The sequence below is a fragment of the Lepisma saccharinum genome, chromosome 24 (genome assembly GCF_977018435.1).
Source record: "Lepisma saccharinum chromosome 24, izLepSacc3.1, whole genome shotgun sequence".
In the NCBI taxonomy this organism is placed as follows: domain Eukaryota; kingdom Metazoa; phylum Arthropoda; class Insecta; order Zygentoma; family Lepismatidae; genus Lepisma; species Lepisma saccharinum.
The window spans coordinates 56903751-56921432 of NC_139252.1; the positions used below are offsets into that span (position 1 = coordinate 56903751).

The following is a 17682-nucleotide window of genomic DNA, read 5'->3' on the forward strand; positions in this document are numbered from 1 at the left end:
AAAGGGTACTGACATTTTCTTGTCTTTGTGCATGCATTGTATTTTTTAAAATGGAAGATAATTGAAAATTTCATTGGATTCACCTTCTATTGTCTTGTTTTTAGCAAACTGTGGAAGACAGGAAGAGGAGAAGGAAGGAAGAGAAGGAACGTGATAAAGAGAGAGAGGAGCGAGAAAGGGAACGTGAGAAGGACAGAGGCCGCGAGCGGTACAGAGGGCGACGCAGTCGTTCTCGATCCCACCGTAGGACCCGGAGCCGAAGTCGAAGCAGAAGCAGGAGTCATAAACGATCACGTTCACGGTCGAAGCGTCGTGACTCAAGATCACGTAGCAAGTCTCATGGATCAAGGTTTGTGTAAGCTTATTCTTTCACTATTTTAAAGAAATTGTAACAGTTCCGTGTTTCTTGCAGAAAATATTTTTATGGCTTGTTGATTTTTGTAGACAATCTTAACCTTTAGTGGACAGGTGTCTAATTATCCTGAATATTGTGGGAAATTCAAATTGTCTTGTTTTGCACCAGTATTGTGTGAAAAAATGCATTCTGTGATGAAATGGCAGATATTTTAATGTAATTCTTGAGTACTTTAAATCAAAACTGTCGTAAATTGATATAACTGCAGTGGAATATTTACATATTAACATTTATCACTGTTAATTGTTACAATTTTTGAAGGATTTTTATCAGCTCAGCCCTAGTAAAAATGTTTGTTTTATTTTTCTGTATTTAGAACTATTAAATATGGAGAAACTAGTACTCACTTTATCCGCGAAACTGTTTTTTCTTCTTTGTTCTATTAATTTCAGTGGCCACTGCCACCATCCTCATTGGAACTCGCTGTACTGTTGCCTGGCATGCATCTTTTGTTTGTAGTTCTCTGGTCGCCTCTAGGTGCGCTGTTGTTAACTCTACGTCTGCGCCCATGTCGTCTGCTGCTATTTCCCGGTGTTAACTGTTGTAGTAGGGAAATCCAGGTGTGGTGTGCCTGCCCGCTATCGATGTTCAGCTCGTGCGGGAAGTGAATTATGGCATGTGTTTCCTTGATTTTGGAACTCTTGTTAAATAAGTCATTCATTTTATTAGCATGCCAGGTTTAAGATAACATTTAGATGTTAATGTGTTATGGCATTATAAAATGGCCTGGAAACTTAAACCTGGAACAGTCAGGTAATTTGCTTTGGCAAAAATGACTGGGAACCTCAGTTAGTAGGTTTGGCTTATATCCCACAGGCCCATTACCTTATTGAGAAAATAATTCAGTTTTTTTACCGATAGCTCCTTTGAAGTTACGTATTCAGTATGCTTTGGTGCTATAAGGGTCTTCAAGTACAGTCACAGACACAACTCATTTTTTTTCAATAGGATTGATACAGCCTAGAACTGTACATGGCTGTATCATTAAAAATGTCAATGCAATGGGTGCAATGAATATTTTTTGTACTCGTAGGTCGCACAGATCTCGAAGCCACAGTCAGCACAGATCACATCCTCACAGGTCACATTCTGGTGACAGAAAGAGATCTAGGTCAAAGGAGAAGAGGGATAGACATGACAGAGAGAAGAAAGAAAGGTAATTTATGTGTAACCATGATTCTGTCAGTGAGCCTTTTATTTTTTTCACTAATGAAAAGGAAAATGTAATGTTACCTGTAGTAATTAACTGTCTCAGTTGAGAATGTATTACACACGAGATACATCATTTTTATGTTTATAGACTCGAGATACACATTGTCGCACATACAAGAAGTATTTGCCAATATATGTTGTTTTTTTTGTTTCCATGCCATATGTGGAGGTAGGGCTTCCACTCATTCTCGATCACAGCAATTATTGGATGTGATGTGATCATCATGATTCTCTGTTCACCTTTACCCCCAGGTACCCATTTTTTTTATGCTGGGTGAACCCCAGAGCTACTTTATGCAGGGACATGGCCACAAGGTAGAAAAATTTCAACCTTGAATCAACCACCCAGGGAATAACCTCAGGTCCCCCTCATGGTAGTCAGATATGCCCTACCAACTAGACCAGTGCAGCTTTGTTAATATGGGTGATTGATAGAGGCATGCATATTTCGTTTTTGACGAAAACACTAAATGTGAAATAAAACATTGTAATGTTAATTTTTCATGTTTCTGAAAGGTGTGGGGTTCATTTTCCTACCCTGTTTTGTCACGAAATAATGCAAAATAAACTCTTAAACGCGAAATTTAGAGTTTATGTACCGACGTGACACTTTCTGAAGTCACTATTATCCTGTGAGTTAAGCAATTTACGGAAAATTGATTAATTTGCTGTAAATTTTTGACAATAAACAATTGACCCCTTTATACAGGAATAAACTTAATATTCTGGTAACGACATAAATGTGCTATTAGAAGGAATATGTTTATTTTGTGTAGTAAGTGCAGTTTATAAATCAAATTTGGGATTATATTTAAATTTTTAAAACCAAAATGTCATTCTATTTACCGCTTTTGAATCTGAAATTGACTTTGTTTTTGTACCGGAATGTTGCTTTTTTATTTACCAAAAATATGTGCTATTAGAAGGAATATGTTTATTTTGTGTAGTTAGTGAATTTGATACCAATACATTTTTATTGACTCGTCCCTTATATTTTTTTAAAGAGAAATTCCAGTTTTACTTAAAAATGCAAAATTAATGATAAATTATTTATTTATAATTAAATGGGTCAGTATTTGATGTTTTTTTTGTTAAATCTAATTTCGATCCATGCCCTGAGAATGCATCAAATGATAAAATGTTTGATTTTTTTTTTTTTTTTACAAATTCTCCGTACTTATCTTTACAGAGAGCCTTCCCAGAATCACAAACACACTGAGGAGAATGGAGACGGCGAGGCTAAAGTTCCAACAGAAGAGAGGGAAGGAGTGAAGGAGGAAACATACTGAAACCCGTGGAAAGTAAATTTAAAATTAATTGGCATAAAAATGTTGTTACAATATAATTTTTAATTATGTGCTGTAGTCCACTAGAGAACAGAGGCTGCAGCAAGCATCACAGGCAAACTCCCCCATTATTGTTCTTTGGGCACATATCAATCAGTGTGCACAAGTTATCTAGGTTTCGCAGCCTTTTTGTATAAGCCGTACATATTCTGTTATGAAGCATGTTGTAGATTTTTGTTTCTTTAATGCTTGGAAATAAATGGAAAATAAATGCAAAAAGTGACATGTAGGTCTAAAACACACACATACATATATATATATAGACACAGCATTCTGTTACTTACATTAGGTGGCATATGTACAGTTATGGTTAGGTTTGTAATATAAATTTTCATGTTGCAGTGTGTGCATTATCAAGTATTCTATATATTACATAAATATATTTGTCCAAGGACTTTTCAGCTTCAGACGATACTGCACATGGTGCATGCTCTTCCCATTTGTGTGTTGTTTTCATGTTCCAGTATTTTGAGATTTCTCGTAAGATTAGGCAAACAGCAATGTATGCTGCAGTAGGAACCCCTTTTCAAGTTTTCTTGTGAGCAAGGTAGAAAAGTAAGTCTTGATCTCCATTGTATGAACTTGTGGCAAATTCTTGACATTGTTTACATCTGCCGTGAGCATTCTTTAGCTTGCTTCGAGACCAGACGGTTGGTTATTAATTCACACATTTTTGTTGTAAATTCTAGATGTTGCATGGAAACCAAGTAAATGACAATGTGAATATTTTTTTTCTTCAATCAAAGTGTAAGTTTAAGGTAATAGGGATTTTGTTGTATACATTTGTTTTAATCTTATTTATGATCAACATAGATAGTTTTATAACTATCTGATATACAAGTGTACAGTCTGATGCTTTTTTTCAATAAAAAATTATCTTTTAACACAGTTGTCGTTGCTTAAACCTTTTCAAGTTATCTGTGTAATCTACGATCTTACAAATAATATAAATAAACACTAGAGTTAATCTTATACTGATGTATCTGCATCGCCCGATACCTTTCTGGCATTCTGTTCTTTCGCAGTGTCAGCGTAAATCCCCATGCATTACTTTTGCAGTTTTAATTATTTTAGAAATTATGCAAAATGTGAAGTTTCAATTTTTGTACCAATATTGTGTGAAAAAATTGTATTGTGTGTTTGCATAACAGGTAATTTTTTTGATAAGGCATAACCTTCACCACATGCCCTCATTTCACTAATTCATAACTTATGGTTGTGTGGATTACTAACTTTTTCAGATTAATATGTATTCTCAAAAACATTTAAGAATACAAAACTTCTTGTACTTACGTTTAGGTGAGTATCTATTTTCTCCGAATGATGTTTGTCTTAATTATTTTATTATTATTCAGAGAGGAGTCATCCTGAAGTCAATATGGGGAAGTGAAATGTCTTGCACTTTTTTTTTAATTTGAAATGGTTCTTTTAGACTGAGAAAGATTTTTATTGTTGTGGTTTTAAACAGTCATGGGGGGATGGGAGTTTTAACAGTGTTAGCAAAATTTTCCAAATTCTTCCTTCACCAAAGTCATACCCATATCCTTTTTCCTTGTTTTTCACGAGAATTGACGTGGCTATGGAGTATTTCAGATAGCCTAACAAAAGAACCTGAGGAAGGGGGACAGTAGTTTCCCGAAACGTCGTTCGAAGAAAATAGATACTCACCTAAACGTAAGTACAAGAAGTTTTGTATTCTTAAATTTTTTTGAGAATACATATTAATCATTTCACTAAGTAATAAAGAGGAGTTTTGGCATGTACTTACTTTGTTCTCAAGCTTTCACCACTTCATTTGGCTTCCTCAGGAGATAGGCCAAATATAGTAAAGATTAAGACATTGGAAGGTAAGTTTAAAGGGTAAAAAGATAAAAAGTTGATAAAAGACAAAGCAGTGCCCTTTCACTCCTTCCTACTCCAACTCTGGCTGGCAACTGACTGACAATCTTTTTGCCCTTTAAACTTACCTTCCAATGTCTTAATCTTTACTATACTTGTCCTATCTCCTGAGGAAGCCACATGATGTGGTGAAAGCTTGAGAACAAAGTACATGCCAAAACTAATCTTTATTACAGCCGGGAAGGAATAGCCTGGCAGTGACGTCACTCCCTGCTAAGTCAGCGTTGCCAACTGCTATGAAAGAAATCATGGCATAAGTAAGAGTACGAGCAGTAAAGATCGCGGTGCAAACTACCAATCTTCAATTTAATGTTAGCACTGCTAGATGAAATCATCAAAATAATAATAATAATAAAATGATAAATAAGTAAATAATAGTAGAAACATTAACATTAATGAATTAAACAATTGCTGAAAGAACATGTTATATATTATTGCGTAAGGCAAGTCAAAACAGGAGAGTGCAGAAAACTTCACTCAAAAATGATTGCTGCAAAGCAACGATGCTGTTTCGTTCAAGGAGTAGCTTCCTGCTGCCTACGCTGTGCTTTTTAAATCTGAACCCTAATTTTCGTAGGAACATACGCAAGGACCAAGGCAAACCCTTAAAATTAATATTTTCTTGCAGTTCCTTCATCAGTTTATCTACGGTGAGAACAATGCCTATCGTGGATTGTTCAACGCACGACTGCTTCATCAAAAGAATCCAGATTTGTGACACGTTGCTGGGCATTTGGTCGGTTTTTGCCCGGCGTTGAAAAAAGGTTTCCCCGCTCGCACTCGCAACACTTTTGTCTTTCAAAATTCTCCACACAGATCTTTCACTGACACTTGTCGCCACAGACATTCTGTGAACATCTGTTGTTTTGTTTTCATCGCAATCAAAGTACTTATACACATTTAATTATCTTGCATCACTGTGCAAGGACTTGCCTTTCTTTACGCCACCGCTCATTGTACAACAATGACAAAACAACAAAAAAAACTCGCTAACAAAGAAAACAAAACAATCACTCGCTCATAGCTGCAATAAAAAAACTCGCTAACAAAGAAAACAAAACAATCACTCGCTCATAGCTGCGGTTTGTTTCGAAAGACTAAATGTAGCAGTGTGGGGGTTTGGATGCCTGCATCATCCCTCTCGGAATGCTTTCGATTGGTTTGCACATCACCTTCTCATCTGCTCTAGCGAATGAGCCTTCGCTTCTGGGAGGATAGGTAAAGATGGGAGATGACGTCGCTGCCAAGCTATTCCTTCTGCGCCGTAGGTAAATTTTTTTCTGATTTAATTCTTGAATATTTTAAAGCAAAACTGGAAAATTTATGCTTATTGGAATACTCGCCCACTAATATTAGTGGACAACTTTTGTTACAATTCTCAAGTATCGGTGTATGTATTGGTGGGTATCTTTAAGAGCAATGTCATTTGTATGGGTATCAGTACAAAGTGGTATCAGTTCAGCCCTAATAACTTCTGCGACAAGAAAAAAAACTTCTTTCACATGCTGGCAAGGACTTTTGTTCTAGTTAGAACTAAAGGGATTAAATAAAGTTAGGTACATAGCTGCCAAGAGACTGAATACAATCTAGAGCTCTTTTGGAAACCATTCCAAATATCACCGATTCAAGTTTATTCTCATTCAATGGAACTTTAGATAGCACACATTCCATTAAACTGTATGCAAATATTATAAATAATAATTGTATTATTTCTTTCGTGGTAAAAGCCTTTAATTTGCTCAACGTTGCGACATATTACACATCTTTATCAAGAGCTAAGAATGCTTCTCTATTCTTATAAAGTTGTTTATAATATATCAAATCGTTGAACAAATTAATGACTTTCAAGCCATTAACAAAATAAAATAAGACTTAAGCGAGTTACTAAAGATATACCCGCGAAACTTACTTGTAAATGTTCTATTAATTTTGGTGGCCTCTGCCACCATCCATCTGGGAACTCGATGCTCTACTGTTAGGTTGACTACCAGTTCCTGTTGTTGTTTCCTCTACTACCGCTATGGGTGCTGGTGTAGCCATTTCGTCTGCTGCGCACAATGGGTTTGAGCTGTTGTAATAGTGGGAGCCAAACATGATGACCCCGACTGCTATCGATATTCAGTTCGTGCGGAAAGTGTTTTTAATAAATAACGGCTGTAAGCCCTTGATGTTGCACATTGTACAAGGGTCGTTCAAGGTTGACCGGGACTTTTATTTCTGCAGAGGAAATAGGTAGCAGAAGAAACACCAAACTATGTCAGTTTTTCAAAGTATTCTCCGTGCGCGCCGAGGCACCGTTGCCATCGTTCTGGCAGCTCCCGAATTCCTTTGGCGTAGAAAGAACTTGGTTGTTGTCGTAGCCACTGGAGGACATCGCTCCGCAGTGCTTCGTCTGTCGTGAATTTCTTCCCTCCCAGATGGTCTTTAAGGGGTGCAAACAAATGATAATCACTGGGGGCTAAATCCGGACTGTAGGGGGGATGGGGCAGAACTTCCCAGCACATGTCGGCCAGAGTTGTTGTTGTCGCATTGGCTGTGTGAGGGCGGGCATTGTCATGGAGAAGAATGACATTTCCAGACAACATCCCAGGTCTTTTCTTGCGAATGGACTTTCGTACAGCACCACTCAACAATGTGGAGTAATACTGGGCATTAATCGTGCTCCCTTTGTCCAGAAAATCCACATGGATAACGCCCTTCGTGTCCCAGAAGACACTTGCCATGATCTTTCTAGCGGACGGCTGCGTTTTGCTTTTCTTGGTGGGCGGGGAATCTTTATGCCGTCACTCCATGCTGCGTCTTTTGGTCTCTGGGGTTGAATTGTGCAACCATGTTTCATCACACGTGATGATGGATTGCAACAATTCATCACCTTCTGCTCGAAACCGATTCAGAAGCTGTTCACAGACCGTCCTGCGTGTCCACTTCTGATCGAATGTCAGCTGGCGGGGAACCCACTTTGCACAGATTTTGCGGAAGCGGAAGTGGTCGTGAATGATTATCTCAACACTCCCGACACTGATATTCACCTCGGTAGCAATATCCCGCACTGTTACTCGCCGGTTCTCAAGAATCATTTGCTCAACACGTGCGATATTCACTAGTGTGACTGCAGTCGGCCGAATGTGTCCATGCGCTTCATTTGTCACCAGCTCCCGTCCTTCGCGAAACTGCTCACACCATTCGTACACTCTTGTCCGCGACATCGTTTGTTCACCATACTGTGCTTGCAATCGTCTGAAAATCTCAGCTGGTTTCACTTTCTCCTTCACGAGAAATTTGATTACACACCGCTGCTCCACAGCCACAGACACACTGCTTGCCGCCATGTTTGCTGCTACTGCTGCGCATGCGCGAAATACGTCATGCCGGGTGCTAGTTACTCGCGAAGGAATACATTACGTCACCCGCACGTTTCATCATGATCCGGCTATTCATAGATTTTTTACGTACGAAAATCCCGGTCAACCTTGAACAACCCTTGTACACAAAGTTTTTCATTCTGTAGCTGTTCACCGGCACTTGTAGTCGTCTAGTGGTTGCAGGTACTTGACACAAGTTGATGTCAAATGGTTAATTTTTCAATGTGATTGTATTGTCAAAGACAAATAAAGGTTCCCACATACATTATCCTTTAATTTGTTAAGATTTTTAATTATCTTTCTCTTCCTTTAACATACTAATGTGCCAATCTATTCATACAGTGGGATCCATGAGTATAACCGTGCAAATTGTCCACGACTATTTATATTTTCTGTTAATGTTGGTGCAGACGTTGTCAACAGCTTGAAGCTCTTATTTGGGCAAATAAAGTGCATGAAGATGGTGATGGACAATTTGCACGGTAATACTCATAGATCCTACTGCAGGGGTTTATCCAGGATTTTTCCCTTCAAGGGCTGGGGGTGTAAGTGGGGATGTTAAGTGCATATTTTGGACAGTTTTTAAAATGTTCGCCCCAATTCAATTTGTTCATACATGTTTCCAGAGATTTACCCCGCCTGCCCTTCCCTTCCCTTCACGTAACATTTCAGAAGAAATATGTCAAATGCAGAAAAAGATGGAAGATAGATTTTTGTGATAATGTTAACATTTCAGTCTGTTTTGCTCTCCGATAATGTTCAGTACTTGATTTAATCAATCATTAGATAAAACACAAGAGATGACATTGAAAAACACAAAATTTAAACATATTATTACCAGTAATCATTTCATGCAATTCTTAAGCTAGTTATAAAGAAATTAGAAACATTTGCACAATATTTTTTAACTGTATTTGTATGGTTTTTGTCGTAGGTGTAATGAGTTCATCTTTTGGGGTGCCCAATTCATCGATGAAATATCAGTGCATGGGTGCATGTGCGCTTGCTAGTCTGAAGTAGTAGTAATAAGTACAGATATAATATGACTCTTGTCCGTTGCACCTTGGAAACTGCAGACTGTCACCGCGAGTCAATGCAAGCGGTGTTGCCACGTTCCGCGTACAGCTTAACTCCGCTGAACAAAAATCTATAAAATCGGTTTCCCAATGTGAATTTACAATCATAATGCATTTTAAAAACGGATGCAAAGAGCTTCAAAACAAGATCAATATTGTATTTGTATTTCGCAAAATTGTGAAAATTAAGAATTGTGTTTGAAACCTTTCTGCCTGCACCATACTAAAATTCCATCATGATCGGACAACTCGTTTCTCATTTATAGATTTTCAAAGAGCGATCGTTTCCAAAACTCAAAAAAAACCTGCACTCATTTTGTTCTCAAAATGGTAAAAAATATAAGGCAAACTCGAAAAAAAGTTTGGTTAGCATTGATTAACGCAGAATTCAATAAGCTAAATTTTGATGTAACTCGTTTTTATGTAGGTCTACTGGTTAATTTTTAATTAGTCCGAGTATCTGTAATTTTTAATCCGATAGTAGTCATATTTTCCCACATAATAGCATTGCCCCCTTAAAAAAATCAGTATTTGAATTTTAAGTTGTTCCTCAACACCCTTACAATAAAATTACTAACTGAAATGAAATTATATGTGTGAAATATATAATTTTTGGAGCACCACTGAATCTGAGGGTGTGCATCAAAGGTTCCATGTGTGACAACTTTGTCAATTATAATCACACAGTTGTCTTATTCAAGCAACATATGTCCACAACAGTTTTAGTAATCCTCTTATAAAGTAACTAATATTCTAGTGATTGGAAATAAAATCAGGTTTTGCCTTAGGAAAACTGTATTTTGGCATTTACAGTAGAGCGTCGATTATCCGAAGTAATTGGGGGACATGGGTGTTCGGAAAACTGGTTTGTTCGGATAATCGAACTGTACATGTTTATTTGCCAAAAAGAAGTACTGTACAGTAAATTTATTCATAAAAACAGGCATCTCTTTAAGTATGTATTACAAAGTAACGTACAAAGGCAACTTTAGTAGGAATATATAGTATGTGGTACAGTTTATTAAACAAAAATATGTACATATTACATACGCATTTTGCATGAACAATACACACAGTACACAAAATTAACGTTTAAAAAAATCCTTTATTTTGGTCTGTCTAAGCAAGCCTACACGCTTACGAGCAGCTAAGTCACGTACTTTTTTCATTACAGATATCTGAAAGTGAGCGAGTACACAGTTCGGTTAAGCGGTCGTTCGGTTGACCGACGTTCGGATAATCGACGCTCTACTGTACTTTATGAAACCAGTTATAGAAATTGTACCTTCATATAAAAATAATGAAATGACTGTTACATACCACATTTTTTTACAGATGTCAGCAAAAACTGATAAAACACCAACTAGTTTGAACAATTCTTTAAAAAAAAGTTCATGGTTCTCGTAAATAAGTAATATCTTGTGTATTGATTGATGCAGTATCACAATGTTACATCATGCTAATTCACAATCTCATTCATTCTTTTTTTTATTAAAATGTGAAGTTAAACTAGACTTGTCAAGCAAATGCATCATTTATATAAAATATGTTAGATAAGAGGATAGATAAATTCAAAAAAACACATCAAAGAAATAATTAGAAAAGTTGAAAATAGCCATAACATGCATGAAATGAATCTGGTAAAGTTCAATGGAACAACATAACAGTCCTATGCAAAGAAGATAATCAAGTTAGAAACAGAAAACACAAAAGTAGCCTCCGTAGAGCTGGTATAAAACCCTATAATTCACACAAATATTGCCCCCTCTGCTTAGGAAATAGAAATAGTAACAAATATTCCGAAATTTATAGAATTCAAGGGGAATTGTAGAGTAGTAGGTTAGCACACTGGATTTGGAGACAGTTTCAGTTCAGTTATAGATTCGATTCCAATCGCTGGCAAAAATAATATTTTTCAACTGAAGAGGTGCTCTCTCGTGTTAGAATGGTTAAAATAGATGACGATAAAAGAGAATATTCTTGTTAACAGATTTTTAGGTTCTATGCTACAACAAGAACGCTGCATATGAAAGGAAATATGAAGGGTTAGAGGTAAGTATACAATTGTTTGAATTTGTATTTCTTTTACGAGGGGTGTCCCATAAGTAGTGAGCCTGATAGGGATCCCATAGTTCAATCTGAATATAATTTGGGGATTTGAAATAGCAATTTTTTTTAAGTGTGTATGCAAAGTGGTGTCAAGTTCGAGCCATCCTATTCGTCTTTGCAGGAGCTACAAGTGTGCTAAGTGCGTAACGTCAGAAAAATTAAGAAAGAAGAGAGACGAGCAGCAGGCACGTATCCAGGAATTCCTTTCGGGGGGGGGCTCAACGCCATTTTTCTAAGAGGTATAGTAAGAACCTCACAATTGTATGTTCAAGATCGGTGGTGGCAATTGGTTTCCAAAACGGGGGGGGGGGGGGGGGTGCAGAGGGCGTTGCAAGGAAAGTTTACTTTCTCTTGGTAGAACAAGGCTTAACATTAAGAGGCCATAATGTTGAGGCAAGAAAATAAAAAATGGGGAGAAGCTATCCCTTAAATCGTCGCCACTGTAAGGCTGTCATTTTAATCAGAACGTGAAATCGGACCATTTTTTACGACTCGACTCCTCTGTTTCCATGCATTAACATTGTGTGTCGGAACCATCTCAGGATGTGTGTTGGTCCATTTCTTCTCATCTGGCATAAAAACATCTATGGTGTCTTTGAGTCTTTTTACGAAGCTGTTACACATATGCACGGGATGGACAATCCACTCGACAACGCGAGATTCAAACTGTGGTTTGCAAACTGGACGCAGACAGTTCTCGAGTATTTCTCTCTGATTCGAACCTGAACACCACTAACGTGTCTTGTCCTCCCATGTTTGCACCTCTTATAAAAGCCAAAACCCACCAAATTATTCAGATTCAGGCCTTAGCACTCACAAGTGTTCAAAAATGCCTGTCACAGCTTCCGCTGTCTTGTCATATATCGGCACGAAATAAAGGAAGTCTACTCGAATACAGGTGGATCACGAAACAATTAATGCACAGTGAAAACCCTTCCGTTCCCAACACATCTAATGTTTCGTTTCCCAGTATGATCAAATGCTTACTCATTTATCTCCAGTGACGTGCCCAAGGGAGGGTTGGTGAAGTTATAACCCCATTTGAACGTCAAAGACAGGGAAAAAAATGGCAAAATCAGGACTGACCACCAAAAATAGTATGCGTAACCCCTCTCCCTTCCGAAAATCCTGGGCACGCCACTCTTTATCTCGGACATATTTTTTTTTTAAATCAACTCACCAGAAGTTTTTATCATTCCGTATCGGAGATTGAAGTAAGATGCGTTCTTCCTGCAGGTTTGGATATGATCCTTTGGGGTGCTGTCGTCTGCCTGCCTTCACGCCTAACCTTAACAAGGCCCTAATTTTCCATCCTTGTGACTTGGATTTTCAAGACTTAGGAAGGTTTCAGACTGAAGGGACACGCAATACATGTCGATTGGAATGGGCCAATCAACAGCAACGTTTCACACTGTAGCGACACAAAAGGCCACACAAACCTAATTTCGACTTGTGAAATCCTCAGGCGACACGGTGTGAAATCTCCCTTATTAGGCCACTGTCATTGTCACCTCGAAGTAGTAGCTCTTGTTGACCACAGAAAAAAAATTCTCCTCAACAGGTGGGAATGCCCCTCAGTTTTCTTCGCTCTCCTATATTTTCTGTGCTTGTTCACTATACAGGCAACACCTTACGATTTGATATACTACACAGGACATGTACTATGTAGACATTTTAACGAAAAATCGGTTGAAGTGAAGGATGGGTAGGTGGCTCAGTTGGTAGAGCCCTGATTTGGGTCCTGGTAGAGCCTGCAATTTCCGCCTAAAATGTCTACATATGCAACATCTTCCTTTCTCTTCTCGACATTCATAAAATTTTCTGCTGTCTCTTTATGGTAGTTAAGTGTTTGAATGTGTTTCGAACCCAGTAGGCTTAAACAAAAGTTTTTTTTTTTTACCATGAAATTCTCGGACTGCATATACGAAATTTAGTTCTGGCAAAACTAAATCATCACTCAAAACTTTGATTTTCAGTTGATCTATGCAGCTTATTTCTGTTTTAATAAACCACTCCAATATCCGGTACTGCTGAAATATTCACTTCAGAGAGAGAGAGGCCTTGATCTGTTCGGCCCTCGAACCGAGCTAGCACTACTCTGAGGCCCCGGAAGTTCTGCTGTCGTCAATGTCTTCATTTTCGAATCGATATATCTTATAAAGCAACCAGAGGACGCTGACTGATATGATCACCAATCGACTGTATGAATTGTCTTACCTCTGAAATCTCATTAACCGATTCTTTGTACAGATCAACCGAAAAATTGAATCCGCGAATTTATATGCTCATTATATTCTAGAACGTTCCGCAGATAAAATGATTCGTTAATATTGCCAGTAGTTGACTCCTCCTCTCATTCAAGAACGTACCCTCTCCCACCTTTCAGAGATTAGAAATTACAACGAATTGCCCTACGTGTGGCGCTACCTTTGTTGTGCAGCTTTCAAATGCTGACAAGTCTCTACATAGTGCTCAAGTGAGCTGCGACAACACCGAAAGTGTAATAAAAGTTTACGTGCAATATTATCAACAACAGGGCTATAGAACATTCTCTGTCTTGCCTCGATAATTTTCTATCTCCTTAAATCATCGTCACATTATTCAAAAAGCCAAAAACCTAATTTTATCTAGTATAAAATAGAAAATTTCCTGGGGGGGGGGGAGCTCGAGCAACCTGAACCCCACCTAGGATACGTGCTATTAACAATAACAGGGTTATAGAACATTCTCCGTCTTGTCTCGATAATTATTTCTCCCAAATTATCATCACATTATTCAAGAAGCCAAAATCCTAATTTTATCTAGTGTAAACAGAAAAAAATCCTGAAGGGGGTCTCGAGCCTCCTGATTCCCACCTTGGATACGTGCTATTGACAATAATAAGGTTATAGAAAGCTCTCCGTCTTGTCTCGATAATTATTTCTCTCAGATTTATAAATTTATTATCTGTACATTATTCAAGACGGCAAAAATCTAATTTTATCTAGTGTAAATTGAAAAATTTCCTGAGAGGGGGCTCGAGCAACCTCATCTCCACCTTGGATACGTGCTATTAACAATAACAGGGTTATAAACATGCTCCGTCTTGCCTCGATAATTATTTCTCTCCTTACATTATTTTCACATTATTCAAGAAGCCAAAAACCCTAATTTTATCTAACGTAAACTGAAAAATTTCCTGGGGATAGGGTCGAGCCCCCTGTGCCCCATCTTGGATACGTGATATTATCAATAACAGGGTTACGGAACATTCTCCGTCTTGCCTCGATAATCATTTATTTCCTTAAATTATTGTCACATTATTTTATTTCACACCACAAGAAACCAAAAACCTCATTTTATCTAGTGTAAACCTAAAACTTTCGGGGGGGCTCGAGCCCCCTAAGCCCCCCCTCTGGATACGTGCCTGACGAGCAGTGATAAATTATCTGTTGGAAAAGAGGTTTAGTCCCAAGGAAATCCATGAGGATATGCTGACAACATTAGGAGAGGATGCTCCATCCTCTGCCACAGTCAAGAGATGGATAGTTGAATTTAAGGGGGGAGGGGAGAGTGAGTGTGGAAGATGGCCCTTGCCCAGGCAGGCCAGTGGAGATGGTGACAAGAAAATGTAGAGAAAGTGCACAAGATTATTCTTGCAGACAGACGTGTGACTATGCCATATATGCAGAGGAACTGAAGATGTCCGAATAGAACAGTGGAGCGCATTGTGGATGACCAGTTGGGGATGAAAAAGGTTTCTTCGCGTTGGGTTCCAAAACTTCTGACAAGTGAACAAAAGTTGACAAGACGCATGATTTCAGAACGAAATCTTGAGCTGTTCCAGGCCGATCCAGACGGATTTGTTGAACGACTTGTGACTGTTGACGAAACTTGGTCTCATCACTATGTACCGGAGCCAAAACAGGCATCAAAACAGTGGAAACACCCTGGCTCCCCCACCCCAAAGAAGGCAAAGTCCGGTCCCTCTGCTGGGAAAGTGATGACGACAGTCTTCTGGGACTCTAAGGGTGTTTTGTTGGTCGATCATCTCCGATAGGGAAACACCATGACAGGAGAGCATTATGCTTCCCTGGTGAGGCAAATACGGGGTGTTATGAAGACTAAGCGACGGGGAAAGCTCTCTAAAGGGGTGATTCTGCATCAGGACAATGCACGTGTTCACACATCGCTTGTTGCGATGGCAACCATCCGTGATTGTGGGTTCGAATTGTTGGAACATCCCCCTTATTCACCCGATGTTGCTTCATCAGACTTTCATATATTCCCTAACTGAAAAAAGCTTTGGGCAGTGTGCATTATCAGTGTGATGATGACATCATCAGTGCTGTGGGTGACTATTTTACAAGCCTTGAGGAAAGTTTTATGAGACTGGGATAAAAGCACTGCAGAAGCGTTGGTAAAAGTGTGTGGACCTGCAGAAAGACTACGTAGAAAAATAGGTTGCTATTGTGGTCCCATCCTGTTCCGTTTTAGGTTAGGCTCGCTACTTATGGAACACCCCTCGTATATTACATCTCTGCCTCTTCAGGCGAATTAGGATGATGATTAGATGAAATTGATGAAGGAACAGAGGGACTTCAAACCTGGTGATTCCCATACATCACATATCTCCAAGGGATAACGATTAGCATTTCTGGATGGCCAGACTCGAACTATGAATCTGTGAAGACAAGATCATGAGTCCAGCTCACAATACGTTTGTCCATAGAAAGAGCATTCTAATATTAGGAAAATGTTGTGTAAATCAATTGATTTAACATAATGTAAAGTATTGGAATATAACCTGATGTACCTATGAGTTGGTGTTTGAAGTCCACTTTATGCACAGTAAGGCTAATCGGGACTGGATCTACAGTTTAAAAGTGGGATCCGAACCACTGTGTCTCTCCACGTGGGACCCCTTGATTACAAGGTGGCGACGCTACCATTGCACCATCGGAGAGGCCCCCACGTATGATATTTGTATGTGGGAGATATGACTTATCATAAGCTCGATTATTATTACAAGATACTTTCACGAAGCAATCAGTAGGGTGTCTGACTGATATATGGGTGATCTGTGTTCATTTTCTGAGCTGGTAATTTTTTTTATCTGTCTTTCAATAAACGCCTGTGGGATTCAAGCTGTAGCAAGGATATAAAGGCAGGTAGAGCATGGTGCTATTTACATTACTCCCACTAAACAAAATCCAGAATTTATTTTTCTTATTTTATATCACTTTTCTGCTAATCGCAAAGGTGGCTATGGACTATGATTTCCATTCACATTCACACATTCATGTGAATGGATTTTTTTTGTTTGTTTTTTGGAGAGCATTCCAAAATACCACACACAAATTTCAGATTTGGACTAAAATAGCATTTATTGAACCCTTTTAAAATGTTTCTAATGGTGGAGAAGTACCGGTTGTCTGGGGGTAATGCCCTACCCTTCCCAACACACATCCTTATTTTGTTGCAAATCAGGGGCCGGTGTATGGGGTGGAGCAGTCAGTGTAATACGTTGGCAAGCCCAGGTTCGAAACTTGAGTATGTACGGCATCCATCATCTGTTCATTGCTACACTCAATATGTAGAAAGGTAAGGTAAAAAAAAAAAAAGAAGAGAAAATTAACCAGGCGAGATAATTGGCTATTTAGTAAACAAATGTTTTCACAGGAACAAGGACATATATATGCTGCATAATTAATTGGAAGTGCTTTCTCTAGAAAAATATTTTAGTTAGTAATTTCGTAATTTGCAAGATTCATATATTTGTTATTTCCCAAAGTTTAAAAATATATTGCACGTGCATTTGGGGGCTGCAGTCCCATCAGCCCCTCCTTTTTGCACGCCCTTTCGTTAGATAGCAATCTGAAATCAATTAATCAGATTTTAAAGCGTTATGGAAGTTGTTTTCGTTCAAACAAATCGTGACAAGTTTTTTTCGAAATTAGTACAACATAGTAGCACATACTACATGATTATAAAAAGTGGGCGTGCCTCTAAAAGTTCTCATATTCGTAGTTTTAACGTAACCTAATTTCTCTCTGTTGGGTTCAGATTTGATTTTGTCTGCAATTTCTTCCTTAAGGTTATCAGGAAACAGCTAAAAGTAAGGGCATAATTCACAGCATTTCCGTGATGAAGTTAAGCAAAGTGTCGTAAGGGAGTTTGATATTATATTGCATATAGATAGAATGTCTGTTAAATTGCTTGGTTGTCAATAGATGGCTCAGCAATCGCATTCCTAAACTGACAGGGTTCAGTTGCTTGGCGAC

General features: G+C 38.4%; 1 protein-coding gene across 4 annotated transcripts in view; it reads left to right on the forward strand.

Moving 5' to 3' along the window:
* The window catches only part of LOC145978214 (putative RNA-binding protein Luc7-like 1), a 57877-nt gene extending 54020 nt beyond the window's left edge, over positions 1–3857 (forward strand). For 3 of the 4 annotated variants that reach the window (XM_083110669.1, XM_083110672.1, XM_083110671.1), the window contains 3 exons: positions 105–355; positions 1449–1571; positions 2817–3857. In XM_083110669.1, coding sequence (XP_082966795.1) covers positions 105–355; positions 1449–1571; positions 2817–2916 — 474 coding nt within the window. In that variant the 3' untranslated portion in view covers positions 2917–3857. The remainder of the gene's footprint in view (positions 1–104; positions 356–1448; positions 1572–2816) is intronic. The other variant, XM_083110670.1, reaches the window with a different exon arrangement.
* The last annotated feature ends 13825 nt before the right edge of the window (positions 3858–17682 follow it).